Genomic DNA, 16065 nt, shown 5'->3' with positions numbered 1-16065 from the left:
TTTAGCCCATTATGACCTGAGGCCCATTCTACAAAATAATGTCTTCTAAATCCAAACAGTTTTCCCGACAAACTTACAGTATGTCGCTATATCAATTGTGCTCAAAACCCCTTTCATGTCAAGGACCCCCAAAATGATGTATTTGTCCAATATTTGTGGGCGGCTGTGGCTCAGGAGGTAGAGCAGGTCGTCCAATGACTCCTGGGACGGCGGTTCGAATCCCGGCTCCTCCTGTCCACATGTCGAAGTGTCCTTGGGAAAGACACCGAACCCTACATTGCCTCCAATGAGTCGGTCGGTGTGAGCTTGGTGAATGTGGGAAGTGAAGACGCTGGCGTCGACTGTTCGCCGCTTCACCTCCGATTGTATGAATGAATGAACCATTGTAAAGCACTTTGAGCACTTGGAAAAGCGCTATAAAAATGCAATTCATTGAACATATTTTATTCCAGGGACCTCCAGAAGTGAAGGTTTTAGTTCAAAATGTTCGCTTTATATATATACATATATATTCAAATATTTCCACACATCTTCAAGATTTTTCAAAAAACAGCAGATGTACAAGCTCATAGTGCCGCCCAAAGGGACGTGCTATGAGCTTCTAGATCTGCTATTTTTGAATAGTCAAAGTATAAAATAATAGGTTAAAATGTAAAATGACTGAGCTGCTTCTCCCGGCGTTAACGGGTTAGTAGTCTTCTATCTAAGATAGAAGAGGTCTTCAGAAGCTTACTGCAGATAGATCAAAATAACAGGGCTGAAAAAGACCAAAGTGAAGCTGTCAAGAATGGGCACTGGTCTGGATGAGTGGATGTCGTGAATTCTTTCGCTGGGTTTTATTCCAAAGCAGATGCTATAAGAAATACATCCTTTGGGTGAAGCTTGAAAAACACCCGGCCTTCTCCACCAGAAAAACACGATTAATCCAGTTTGCACAGTTTGCACACACATTTTGTCCCTGTGTATATTGTTGTTGCTGAAGAATAATTTCCTTTATGAACCGGAGCTCGGACATAACAACACTCTCATTCATTGCTCGGCCTCATTGTACACACTTGTGGAGTGTAAAGAGATAATAAAAATTAGAGGTTACCCTTGCTTTAGTTGGCTGTTTCTCCTATCCAAACAGATGCTGTCATCAGAGTAGCTGAGAAAAATGGCTCCACTTCACTCTAATCCCCCCCAAAAATTGTTAATAGAGTTCTTATCACATGGGAAAGGGTTATGCTTACCGGATGATATCAAGTCACAATGGCTATAGTCTGTGACAACGGACGGACCATACCATACCCATTCCTCCAATAGTGATGCAGAGTTAGTTTTATCAGGATGAGAATTTATGTGACTTTTTGACCTCGTGCTTTGATAAAACAACAGAATGGAAGTGATCAGTATTAAAACACAGGGGACTGGAATTCCTCAAACTTTTTTTCTCTTGTAAAAAGACTTATCTCTGTGCTGACCTCTTGTCACTTCATTCTCCCAAGATACATAAAAGAAGATGCATGCTGACAGCCTCTTATCTCCTTCTCTCAACGCAATAAAAGTGTCGCAAATTGCACGTGTGGGTGCGTGCGTGCGTGCGTGCGTGCGTGCGTGCGTGCGTGCGTGCGTGCGGACGTGCGTGCGTGCGTGTGTGTGTGCACGTGTGTGTATTTTGTGTCATAGTAAGATTAGATGGTTTGCAAAGCCCCAAAGCAATTAAGTTTAACCCATTGCAAACAGACAACAAGCTAAACTATTACTAGCAGGATTTTCCTTTTGTTTTCCTTTACTTGTTCAATGGTATCACTTTAAAAAAAAGAAGGAAAATCAACTCTGGATCTACAGCGTTGCATAATAATCTGAGGCTCTTGGCTCCAAAGCACTGAAATCAAGGCTTCTCCAATGAGCTGGAACGTAGCCACTTCCTCCTTCTATACTGTACGAGTACGTATTCCCAAATCCTGCTGGGATCGGCAGGGCTGTTGGCGTAGCGCGGGATTGACATTAATTGTGTTAACATACTTGTCATGCTGCTCTGGTGTTTTTATTGGCCCCCTGATTGTATGCATGTTTGTTTGCAAGTTGGTTGCCCTGCCAGAGAGAATGAGAACACTTTATGAACCGCAAGCTTGATGGGCACTTTAATGGGAAGTGCGTCGTGACTTTGACTTTGACAGATTGTCAATCACAATGTCAATATTTGTGTGTACAGAGGTGCGTGCCTGTGGAACCTAGTTGCCTAGTTTGATTGATTCGATCCCCAAACCGCCTGGAAAACAAACATCTGGGACGGGAAGCAAATGAGTGACACTCACCCCTCCCTCAATAGAGCACCGAAGTCTGACGTCAATATCGGTAGAGGGCGCTAAGTCAACTTGCGTGCACCTCCTGACCACTTACGCTAAGTCAACTGGTTCATGTACTTTTTTTATTTGCATTTTAATCCCCATAGGGGGATTTGAGATCGCCTCATATAAGAACTCATGTGTTTGAAAAATAAACAAATAGGTTGTTGAACCAATAGGAAGTACCCGGTGGCTACAGCCGGGAGATGGCTCCGCCCCTCTATATGCCCAGAAAAGCACAGGTCTCTTTCAGGCTACATGAACACTAATGTCCCTATAGGGCAGTGGTTTTCAGGCTACATGAACACTAATGTCCCTATAGGGCAGTGGTTTTCAGGCTACATGAACCCTAATGTCCTTATAGGGCAGTGGTTTTCAGGCTACATGAACCCTAATGTCCCTATAGGGCAGTGGTTTTCAGGCTACATGAACCCTAATGTCCCTATAGGGCAGTGGTTTTCAGGCTACATGAACCCTAATGTCCCTATAGGGCAGTGGTTTTCAGGCTACATGAACACTAATGTCCCTATAGGGCAGTGGTTTTCAACCTTTTTCATATCAAGGCCTGTTATGTGTTCCGCATTTAAGCCACGGACCACCATTTGGTGACATTTAGCCTCTCAGATCCAAAACTAGAGAATATTCTGTTGTCGTTGGTTTAGATTTGTAGATTTTGTCTGACTCTGTACCATAGGAGAGATAACAGGCAAACGTTGATCAGCAATAACAATTCCTCTACATTCTCTAATTGTGTAGACTTCTTGTAAATTATGTAATGCAGATGCTTAACGATAATGTTACTCTTGACACTAAATCCAGCTCCGTTGAGCCTCCATTATAACAGGATTTTCAAAGCGCTGTATGTCTAAAGGTTCAAAGTACTGTATGTCTAAAGGTTAAAGGTCAAAGCGCTGTATGTCTAAAGGTTTCAAAGCGCTGTATGTCTAAAGGTTCAAGAGCTGACAGTATTTCATAATACTGTCGACTAACATTTGGTGAGAATAGCTTATCTATAAGCTTACACCATGTCGTAATGTGATGCATTGTGACGTGATGTGATTAAGTAGTCCAGCATAGACGTTGACTGTAGGCAGGGAAAAAGTATAGGGGACCACGAATAAATCCCTGGGGGATACCTCCAACCTTGATCATAGAGGCTTTCTTTTGTTTTTGAGGGGCGCTAGCCCCTCCTATATACAGCTTTTGTCCCCACAAAATGTCTGCAACACAAACATTAAATGCCTTTGACAATGAAGGGAAAATCTACGTCATCTTGTCCCCACACGTCTCGCATTCTGATTGGCCAGTATGAGATGATTCATGATGATGATGTGAATGAATGTGTCTCTCTGTGACAGGTGGAGGACACCCTGATATTGCATCATTCTGAAAGGACAAGAGATGTTTGCCAATTACATATGAACAGGTACGTAAGGTTCCTTCACACCTCCAGGATCATTTGAGGGCTATTTGAGGGCTACCTTACAAATGTACAGTAGCACTATAATGCTGCTATACATATAGGGGCGGCAGTGGCTCAGGGGTAGAGTGACCGGATGGGAACTCCGAACCCAGGCTCCCCAGAGTCAGTGTCGAAGAGTCCTTGAGCAAGACTCTGAACCCTAATTGCTCCCGATGTGCCGGTTGGTGCCTTGCATGGTTTCCTCCAGCATCGGTGTGTGAATGGGTGTGAATGTAATGCACAATCTCTGTAAAGTGCCTTGGATAAAGGCGCTATAAATGCACCATTTATCATTTACCATACGATATGCCAAATTTAAATTAGTGGCTATAAGTACACCATATTTCAGAAAAACACTATACTGCTGTTGCTGTTTTTACATGTATCGGTGCTACTTTCCTGTTGCATAAAAGCCACAATATTTGACTGTAATACACTGTTTACAATAGGCAATTTTACCTAGACTATACCATGGTTGGGTTGGATAGGTGTAATTATTTAATTTGTTGCATCCATATGCTGGAAAAGGCAAGCATCACGCCAGATGTTACTGTAAAGGCTCATACATAGTCTGGATTTTCGGTGGTGGGGTGACCACCGAACTACAACATGACGTCACGAGCCGCGGTGAAGAGCAAACCACCGCCACCGCTCCAGCCCCTCTCTTTGTTTTTACTCACCACCGCTCAACGTTATTTCAGCTCCGGTGGTCAGCTCACCACCGGAGCGGTGGTCACCTCACCACCGAAAATCCAGACTATGAATAGGCCTTAACTAAGCCGTAAGGTGATGCTTTGTCGCACAACATTTTTGAGCATTCATACTATCGGTGACTCACCGACAGCACCGCCACAAAATGTAGAAATGTAAACACTGTAGTAACAGGAGCTTAATCGCTTTTCCAACCACAGTACACAGCATTGTATGGTGGCATCTGCGACCTTTCATTTTTCCAGAGGTACATGACACCCTCTGCAAAGCATAAATTGACCTTTTAAAGACTTCATTAGTGAGTGTTTTTCTCAATTTATTTTGAGTAATTTCCTGTCAAATCGGGAATCCATTTTGGTGTTAGCATTATGTTATGCTTTAGCCATTGAAAAATAGCAGATCTACAAGCTCATAGCGCGCCACCGAGTGGCGCGCTATGAACTTGTAGGTCTGCTATTTTTGAAAAATCGAAGAACAACTGACATAGAAACATAGCTTTTTCAGAAAACTGTCAGGATGTAGAAGACATTTTTAGAATCTGATCTCAGGTCAAAATGGGTTAAATTAGTCGAAATTATAGAGGCTAAAATGTCTTGAACTATGGAAAAAACATTTGTTATTGATAGCAGAGTGGCCCTTTAGCAGTACGTGCATGCCACCACGTAATTAGACTTCAACCCAAACAATATGGTTTAAAATGGAAACAAATTTCATTGGAAGTTAGCCGGCATTCCAGCTTTGGTGCACCCAGCATCACCCACTGCACCGGCATGGCTTTGGACTGGCATCACATCAGAATGCAACCATGGCTACACAGAAAACAACGTTTGCCTCCTTCAAAAACATCCCACAGTCCCGAATGTACTTCCAACTAAGTGACATTTTGGTCCCGTGTGACTTCCAGCAAGAACATTACGGATAGTCTCGTCAGTCAGTCACACTGCCTCTCCGTTATTCCACTAGCCTGCCAAAGCAACAGGAACTGCATTCATTTCTCATCATTACCGAAAAGTGAATTTCGAAGCGATAAAATCAGTCGGCTACCCCATTAAATTAATTCTTCAAAAAACACAAAACTATGCTAATTATTATATATATATAATTATAAGTGACTTATGACTAAACACTTTTACTGAAGGGATTTGTTCTATTTTTTAGAAAGATTCAGTTGTTGAACTGGTGTTTTGGAAGTGGAACATACATTTACACACTGTATTATTTTACACTCTTTGCGTCTTAAAGGACAACTTTAGTTTTTTTCAACCAAGTTTCATGTTTTAGGTTGTTATTAGAGAAAGTAAAGGATGAGTGTTCATTTTCTTTCGTTTGCTGCTTTCTTTCCTTTTAGGGATTTTAGCAGTTTTTGACGGGGGGGCGGGGGCATTCGAGCATGGGGCTAAATATGTATTTTTGTACAAAATGTTATGGTGATTTATTTTTTTTATTATTTACTATAGTCCTAATAAACCCCAGGAAATTACATCTGGCCACGGAAGATCACAGGATCTACTGAATGTGAAGGAGGCCTACTGGGGGGAAGGCTTATACTATGTGTATAGGCTCAATATGTCAGTTTGTCACATTCAATAGATCCTGTGATCTTTTGTGGCCAGGTGTAATTTCTTGGGGTCTAGTAGGACTATAGTAAATAATAAAAAAAAGAAATCGCCATAACATTTTGTACAAAAATACATATTTAGCCCCATTCTCGAATGCCCCCCCTGTCAAAAACTGCTAAAACCTTTTAGTTTTAGTTTCTCTAATAACAACCTAAAACATGAACCTTGGTTAGTTTCTCTAATAACAACCTAAAACATGAACCTTGGTTAGTTTCTCTAATAACAACCTAAAACATGAACCTTGGTTGAATAAAACTAAAGTTGTCCTTTAAATGTCCACCCCAGATGAATGAACAGGGAGGAAACACATGACTCCAGTGAGATTACTGCATGTTGCTTAGCTTTCACATCAATAAGTCCTTTTGCAGGGCCTATAGAGCGTCGCAGTCCCGCCCCCTACCATGGACCAGGAAATGAATCCCAATGCATTTTTCCCATAGACATCTCAAAAAGTATTTATTTAAAGACGGTTACGCCGCGGACAAAGCCAACTCGAGTCGTGACAACTCATGACAACACAAACAATATTTTGGACCAAACAAATAATTACAAAGAAGAAAAACAACAAAAAAAGTGTTGCAACAACCTGCCGTTTTTTTCTTCTTTCTAATAATTTTTTCGGCCCCAACCATTGTGTTTGTTGTCATGATTTGTCACGACTCGAGTTGGCTTTGTCCGCGGCGTAAACGTCTTTAAATAAATACTTTCTGAAATGTCTATGAGGAAAATGAACGGAGAATAATTTCCTGGTCCATGGTAGAGGGCGGGACTGCGACGCTCTATAGCGTCTATGAGTTAGAACAGGGGTGGGCAACTTTGACGATGGAGAGGGCCACTATATTTGCACACTTACTCCAGAGGGGCCACATTGCATATTTTTGTCGTAGAAAAAATAGCCGATCTACAAGCTCAAAACGCGTCGCACTGCGACACATTTGTAACTTGTAGATCAGCTATTTTTGCTATATTTGAATTCAAATCCTGAAAAAAAAATTGCCTTTTTTTTTTTTAATGGAATCCTGAAAAGTAACCTTTTTTATTTAATATCAAATGCATTTAGGTATAGGTATGTTCATTTTATGAACTAAATACAAATACATTGGACATAACAAAAGACAATAACATTTTAATCTCCACTCCATTAAGCTACATATATAGACTGAAGTAATTAAAGTGGGTCAGGTTTGCATGTTTGGAATTGTAACAGCAGAAAAACAATACTACTATTACTACAGTATATCAGTGTTCTGATATCAACCTGCGGGCCGCATTAAGTGATGGTGGGGGCCGCATGTGGCCCCCGGGCCACCAGTTGCCCATGTATGGCCTATACTAGCGTCTATGAGTTAGAACTAGGAGTACCGTTCTGGGCTGCTGGATGGTGTGCCTTTTGTCTGTGTGAGCAAGTGTTGGTCACGGTGACATTTACTACAGCTTGTCAACAGCGAAAGCACATGCAGCCGTTTTTACTGTCATGTGCTCCAGCCGCGGCAGGCAGGCTTGTTTCCATACGAGCTAACATAACATCAAAGTCAAACATCCCTCTGGCTTTTGTACGAGCGTGTTTGTGTTTGCATTTGCTTTTTTTTTTTTCTTCTCAGAGCGACTTTCCAGCAAAGACGTTTCACAGAGAAGGTTGTAGACAGTGTGTGAAACACATGTAGAAATGCATTATGTATGTATGCACACACCCCTAACCTGTGGTTAGTGCCGTGATTTTTGTCCACCCTAAAACATGATCATCAGGTCTTATTGTTATATAAGGAGGTATAATGTTTTCAAAAAAGTGTACAGTATTTGTTAAAATGTTGTTTTTATGTGGGCACCCCCACCAGTTCATTAAGTATGCATGGTTTGCCTGATGGGTGGTGATCCACCTGAACTGAAGCCGCACCCACAGCTGTAGTTGTATGATAAAGGGGGAGGGGTTAGGGGAGGGGCTGATAATGTGATGTCACTATATTACTGTTTATTTCATTGGCCCGTTTGACTGTCAAGGGTTCAGCCTCCAGGAAGAAACTCTAAATACAAACAACAGGGTGTCTAATGAAGTACTGTCACCTCATAGACACATGAAAAACTGGAAAAATACAAACATTGTGGCAAAGTATTCATAATGTCTGAAAACACACATTTGACATGGATAGTGGTGGAGACCCCTGTTCTACACATAATAAATATACGGTACATCAATTATATACAGTCCATATGCACGGACCGGTATATGTATTTACTGTGATGCACCAATTCTCACACACTAATATAATTGAAGGGACTTTACTGGTTTCTACTGACAGCAGATTAGTCTATTTACAACTTCCTCTGGGTCAAAGTTGAACACAGAGGCCAAATTAAGGTCCCACATCTTGCTGCCTTTCCCAGAGCTGTGCCATGCTGAAAGCATGGAATGAGAGCCCCCCACCCTTCCCAAAATAATTAAAATAACATTTGTCAGAAGGAGTTGTTTGATCTCAGTGTGTCAGGCTTTCTGTGTGACAGTATCAGTATGTGGCTTATTTGCTTGCACTTTGTGTGGATAATCTTTTTTCCAGTGGTTTAGGGATGCACCGAAAGGGAAATTCTTGGCCGAAACCGAATACCGAATATAGGAAACAGTTGGCCAAAAACCGAATACCGAATATCCGAATATGATTAATATTATATATCTTTTTTCCTACCATTGCTGTCATGGCCGTACCTTAAAGCTACCTGATTTATGGAAAAAGAAATGGTTATGGCAAAACTTAAATAATAATCACTATTATGTATTCAGCTCTTTTGAATACATTAATTGCATACACTATTCTGTGATATATGAATAGGCCGAAAATGCATTTTTAGCCATCTTCTGCCGAATATTTTCTGCTGCCGAATATTCGGTGCATCACTAGTTTTCAGACTTGCCCAATAAGGCACGGCAAGGCACACCTGTATTTGTATCGAAAATAGCTGATCTACATACTCCCCATGTGTCGCATCGCATCATGAGCATGAGCTTGTAGATCTGCTGTTTTTTGTTGTTGTTTTTTCTAAACTCTAAATAAATACATGAATAATAATATATTTTATTATAATCATCATCATCATCATATCATCATCATACTATAATTAACCAAATGTCTGAATGTGTGTCTGAATGTCTGAATGTGTGTCAGAAACACTGCCGTATCTCCTCACTGCCTGCACCAATCACTCCCACTTTTGACACAGGCATTGACCATAATAATATGAAGGTCTTAACGAAGCCTCCATATTATCTCACAACGGGTAAAGGGCTAGTAATAATAATAATACAATTTCCACATATAATAAGATGCCCAAAATTGGGCAAGTGATGTATTTTAGGATATAGAAAACCTTCTGTAATGGGAACTGAAAGGAAGGGCACACCTGGACTTGATTCACGGCACCCGTTTGAGAAACACTGATTCACATTCCCAGGGATGTGTGCTATGGTCCCACCTTATTGTCATTCATATTCATGTGTGTGCTATGGTCCCACCTTATTGTCATTCATATTCATGTGTGTGCTATGGTCCCACCTTATTGTCATTCATATTCATGTGTGTGCTATGGTCCCACCTTATTGTCATTCATATTCATGTGTGTGCTATGGTCCCACCTTATTGTCATTCATATTCATGTGTGTGCTATGGTCCCACCTTATTGTCAGTCATATTCATGTGTGTGCTATGGTCCCACCTTATTGTCATTCATATTCATGTGTGTGCTATGGTCCCACCTTATTGTCATTCATATTCATGTGTGTGCTATGGTCCCACCTTATTGTCATTCATATTCATGTGTGTGCTATGGTCCCACCTTATTGTCAGTCATATTCATGTGTGTGCTATATGGTCCCACCTTATTGTCAGTCATATTCATGTGTGTGCTATATGGTCCCACCTTATTGTCAGTCATATTCATGTGTGTGCTATATGGTCCCACCTTATTGTCAGTCATATTCATGTGTGTGCTATATGGTCCCACCTTATTGTCAGTCATATTCATGTGTGTGCTATATGGTCCCACCTTATTGTCAGTCATATTCATGTGTGTGCTATATGGTGCCACCTTATTGTCAGTCATATTCATGTGTGTGCTATATGGTCCCACCTTATTGTCAGTCATATTCATGTGTGTGCTATATGGTCCCACCTTATTGTCATTCATATTCATGTGTGTGCAGCACTTTATGTGTCAGTAATGCTGGAGAGACGGTCTTTAAACTGACGGGATGCAGGGAGCTACAGCAGGGATGTCTCTTAAAGGACAACTTTAGTTTTTTCCATCCAAGGTTCATGTTTTAGGTTATTAGAGAAAGTAAAAGATGAGTGTTATTTTTTTTTCATTTGCTGCTTTCTTTCGTTTTAGGGGTTTTAGCTGTTTTTGACAGGGGGGCGGGGGCATTCGAGCATGGGGCTAAATATGTTTTTGTTTTTTAAAATGTTAAAGCGATTTATTTTTATTATTATTTACTATAGTCCTACTAGACCCCAAGAAATTACATCTGGCCACAAAAGATCACGGGATCTACTGTCAAACTGACATATTGAGCCTATATGACACACAGTGTGGCTTCCCCCCAGTAGGCTACCTTCACATTCAGTAGATCCTGGGATCTTTTGTGGCCAGATGTAATTTCTTGGGGTCTAGTAGGACTATAGTAAATGATAAAAAAAATATATCGATATAACATTTTGTAAAAAAAATACATATTTAGCCCCATGTTCGAATGCCCCCGACCCCCGGTCAAAAACAGCTAAAATCCCTAAAACGAAAGAAAGCAGCAAATGAAAAAAGATTAACACTCATATTTTACTTTCTCTAATAACAACCTAAAACATGAACCTTGGTTGAAAAAAACTAAAGTTGTCTCTTAAGGGTGTCGTTTGGTTGTGCTTTGTACTACATTTCTGGTGATTTTTAAAACCTATACCTATATCTTAACGCCACATATGGCGTGCTTGACTTCTTTGTTGAATACATAAAGTTTTACATTGTTGGTGTTAGACTTGTATCGGATTGAATCGACGTGTTTACAATCTCCTTGGAGAAATAAAATGTGCCTGTAAATAAGGATGATTTGTGACCCAGTGGGATTTAACGTGCCCGGTCTGCTCCTTATAGTCTAGTAGCCAAAAAGTGAACCCGGACATGTTGAGTACACCAACGTTTTATGTTAGAAATGTTGAGTATGGGTCCCCAGCATGTAGAAACTGCCGGATGCTAACTTGCGCAATTTTCATAATTGGCAAAATATGTGACCATACTATTAACAACCTATAGAAGGCAAAATATTCAAATTTTCATCATGCTTTATCTAGCATGTGATTTGTCAAACTAGGGGGTTTTCATGATGCTGAATCCATTCCAAGCATTAGTTTTGCAAGAAAAACACTCATTGGGCTTAAAACGGCCAATGCCGTCATCACAAATGTGATGATGTCAGCACATTTGGGCTGACATCCATGCTGGGGACCCATACTCAACATTTATAACATAAAACCTTGGTGTACTCAACATGTCCGGGTTCACAATGGGGCTCTATGGGCTGGCTACTAGACTATTACATTCTAGGTTGATGCGTACCTGCCTGGTGTCCGAGTTTCTTTGAAACACTAAATAGTTTTCATTGCGCTGTATTTGCGTGACCATTTACTGGTTTACATTCCGTTTGGTGACGAGGATTCACTTCAATTAATCAGACCTCACACTTGTAAGTTCATCTAGATAAGATCGGCCCAAATTGTACATTTTAAGAATGTGTCTGTTAAACATGAGAAGAACTTTCAGCAGTAACTGAGATCTCCTCCTGTCCACAGTATTTACTACTTCAACTTATCTGATCTCTGACTTTGCGATCAATGAATCTTGTCGGGCCCAACAAGATTGCAATATATGTGCCTGGCCATAAACGTGTTTGAACAGACTAATGAAGTTCAGGTGGTTAGGATGACGCGCCAGCGTTCATACCACCTCTAAGCTGTGGGAGGGAACAGAGATGGGAGGTGTTGACGGTATGAAGAACAAAGTGGTATCGCTCCAGATAAATAAGTCAAGCCGGGGTTCAGAGGAGGAGAAGGTACAGTAACACCTGTAGATAAGGGAACCCTGTAGGGTAGTCCTGAACAAGGTCAGAGGATACTTAGGAAGTGGAAGCATTTTTAGGAAATACGGCTGCTTAGAACAGTCTCATTATTACAGTACGAAGCAAAGCATATACAGTACATACAGTTCATAATGTTAACACATTGTCTGCTGTTGACATATATTTATACGTTTTTTTTTAATAGCCATCTGTTATGTTGTCTGCGATTGACACACACACACACACACACACATGTGCCGGTTGCTATAGGCAACGCCTTGCTCACCCACGCACGCACGGAACGCGCTCTCGCATGCGTAGACTACTGTTATAATTAATAGGATCTTCTCTTAGCCTGGTAAACCCCTCCCCCTTGAAAACTGAATGAAATGTTTTCAAGAGGGAGGGGTTGCCAGATTACCAGGCTAATCTTCTCGAAAAACTACGCCGCAGTCCGTTGTGCTGATCAGATATCTGAGGTTCGGATCTGATTTCAGATTTTTCAGCGCATCGAGATTGAAGTATAAACGTTTCTCGAGAAAGATAGCTAGCATGGGCTTTTCTTACAGTGGCGGTCTGCGAGCGGGGACAACTGAAGTACCCGAGTAGTAATCTCCCCAGTTCCGGCCCCACGCAAGCTATTTACCGCTTGTGGCCACAGGGCCGCAGGCTAAATCCTAATGGATTATAACATTTTAAGTTCCTCGGGTTCAGGCCAGCTTTAATATACAAATACTACCGCTAATAAATAAGAAAACCTCTAAAATGTCATCCATAGTGTAGTTACGATTCTGTCCGTCAACGTCATTCGTTTGAGTCAGTTCATCTGTTGCCCACGTATTGCCCACGTATTACCATGGAGACTGGAGGCACGTCACTCAATCAATGGGTTTTATATTTGGCACATGGCGTCTCAATTCATGTAACCTTTTGGACCAAACGGGTAGCTGCACAGTAAATGGCTCAGTGTTAGTTCAACACTCCATTCGTACCCTCTCAGAGTTAAACCACACAGAGATGTTACAGTGCACAAGGTTATAGGATGAGACACACGCCATGCTCCAGCAAGGCCACCTGTGAGTCACATCAGTGCGGTTCCTGTAACCACATTAACTGAATGGAACCCAGCGTCCACATTCTGGGGGGGGGGGGGGGGGGGGGGGACATGAGCCAAAAATAGCAGATCTACATGCTGAGCTTTGGTCATCTCTATACTTGTGCTGCATATGCAGTGGTGGACAGTAACTAAGTATTTCTAATTTCCAATACTTTTTACTTCTACTCCACTGGGCCTATACATCTCAGATCCAAATATTGCACTTTTTCTCCACTACATTTATTTGAAAACTTCTACATTGCAGTATTTATACTTTTATTAATGCGAGTACTTTTTCCACTGCTGTGCATAATTTATATGATATGCAGAAAGGGTTTAACCCATTTTGGGCGGGAACCCCTTTTGGTGTTAGCATTATGTTATGCTTTAGCTATTAAAAAATAGCAGATCTACAAGCTCATAGCGCGCCACCGAGTGGCGCGCTACGAGCTTGTAGATCTGCTATTTTTGAATAATCGAAGAACGACTGACATAGAAACATAGCTTTTTCAGAAAACTGTCAGGATGTAGAAGACATTTTTAGAATCAGGTCAGAATGGGTTTAAGTGGCTCACGGTTTGTTGTAATTGTATTATCTTGTCTTTTAGATAACTAATTAGTTCAGGCTGTGTTATCGATCTGGGGTTGCGATCATTAAGAGACCTCCAGCTATACGTGTGACCTTTTGGCTGTGCCTAATGTGCCAGCCCTTGACCTCTGGCTCTTGACCTGCACCCTATATACGATCCAATGGGAACCTTGTATAGCTGAGATTAAAGGCTATACTCCTCTCGACAGCACCCTTCTGGTTCCGTTTTGTTGCCATTTTGAGGATAATCTCCATTCATTTTTCAAACTTTCCCCTTTATATCGAGTCTGACAGGCTCGCTAAAGTCCAGATAATTCAGCCGGGGAGGTCATAAAATGGACTATTTGGCACAGAATCTGTCTATTCCTCCAAGGTTTTTTTTTGTTTTGTTATGCATCTTGTGTGTGTGTGTGTGTCTCTCTCTGACCGATGGCGGTGCATCATCAGCGGGTGGAAACGCTGCCCACCCACGGAGGTCCTCTCATGGCGGGGAGGAGATCTGGGAGCTTTGTCTCGTCTCTGGATCTCTGTACTGTCGCCATGTAAACAGCCTCCCGTCAACGGGAGGGGAGGAGGAGGCAGACATGGAGAGGACGGACGGTACTGCTCCAGCTGACAAAGCCATTCACTTTATAAGAATGCAAATTTAGATTGTAACTGCTCCCTTTGCTCGCGCACGCTGGACAAACAGTGCTTTGAATTATTTATTGGGTAGATTATGAATAACCCTCTCCACAGTGGAAAAAGAGATACGTGGCCAAGAGAGTGAGAGAGTCATTATGAGGTCCCTGAAATAGAGTGCAGTCTGAGAATACCAGAGAAAGGTGAATGGCTCATGTTGGTGCGTTTTAAAATTAAACTGATGCCTCACAATAATGAGATTAACCACTGAGACTGTCCCGATACTGTATCGGAAAAGTATCGGTATCGGAAAAGTATCGGTATCGGCCCTTAATTATTTGGTCATATCGGGTCATATCGGTATCTGCGAATATGCCAGTCTGACCACCGATCCGACACAGGGGTAAGGGGTTGACGGGTAGATAAAAATGTTGGGGCATGTGAAGTTTGCTTTGGAGTTGCCCAAACTGCAAGTGCACATTTGAGTGAGGAGGCTGCTAAAAACACAACACGAGATATATAGCTAGATGGCTATAAACACAACACGAGATCACAACACTGGTATCGGTATTCGGTATCGGTATCGGCTAACACAGAAATCGTGGTATCGGGATCGGATCGCTAACTGAAACCCTAATACACTTTGTTGACCAGGGTCACCCAGGACTCTATACTTGCCCTATTTCGCCAAAAATAATTGATCTACAAGCTTACAAATTCATTCATTGCAATGTGAGCCTGTAGATCTGGTATTTTTTGGTGAGTGTTTGCCTATTTTGGGTGAGTGTTGGCCTGTTATGACATGTCCCGAGCAGGGATGCTATAGGGTTCACGTGATTGATTTGGGTGGACTCGTTAGATGTAGTTTTGGGGATGTAGATTGTTTGGGTTTACAGCCAGTGTGTCAGCCTTTTGTACGTTTTGAGGCGCCGTTGTTTTCTTTTAATAAATGGTCCTTTTGTGTTGTGTCGAATGTAAATGTTATTGTTGAGGCATGCTGTGTGTGTGTGTCTGGGTTTACTTTGGAGATATTAAGCATGCTAGCATGCTGCTGTTTGTTTACGGTCCTTCTCTCCATCACTTCCAGTCTTGATTTGCTTATTCCTCTTCTCACTCATGGTGGCTGCGTGGATGAGTCCTCTGGGCTGTCGCGTGGCAGACAGGGCTGTGTATTGGATGAGTCCTCTGGGCTGTCGCGTGGCAGACGGCAGGCTGTGTATTGGCAAGAATCTGGTGATACGATATACTGGGTCATAATACAGGAGTTAACAATTCCATTGCCATACTGTATATAATACAAGGACGAGACATTGCAATTCTCTTCATCTAATGTTTGGAAAGCTGCCATTATGGTATAAAGACCATTAGACCACCCTGTTAATTGCGCCTTTGTATGCATTCGGAAACAAACTGCGTTTGTATTTCACAGTCCCTGCAGTAAAATCCATCAAAGCTCTGCAACAAGTTTTGTGCAAACTGAGAAAAGGAATTAACATTTGCACACACACACACACACACACACACACACACACACACACACACACAT

The 16065-nt window shown here is 41.7% G+C and overlaps 1 protein-coding gene across 1 annotated transcript in view; it reads left to right on the top strand.

The window, feature by feature from the left end:
* Positions 1–16065, top strand: part of myocd (myocardin) — a 190292-nt gene that overhangs the window by 46122 nt on the left and 128105 nt on the right. The window contains exon 4 of the mRNA XM_079492800.1: positions 3689–3756. Within this exon, the coding sequence (XP_079348926.1) occupies positions 3749–3756 (8 nt within the window). The 5' untranslated portion in view covers positions 3689–3748. The remainder of the gene's footprint in view (positions 1–3688; positions 3757–16065) is intronic.

This window comes from Electrona antarctica (assembly GCF_951216825.1).
Source record: "Electrona antarctica genome assembly, chromosome: 22".
Taxonomy (NCBI): Eukaryota; Metazoa; Chordata; class Actinopteri; order Myctophiformes; family Myctophidae; genus Electrona; species Electrona antarctica.
The sequence above is the reverse complement of the archived record's forward strand: the minus strand, read 5'-3'. Positions and strand labels throughout refer to the sequence as shown.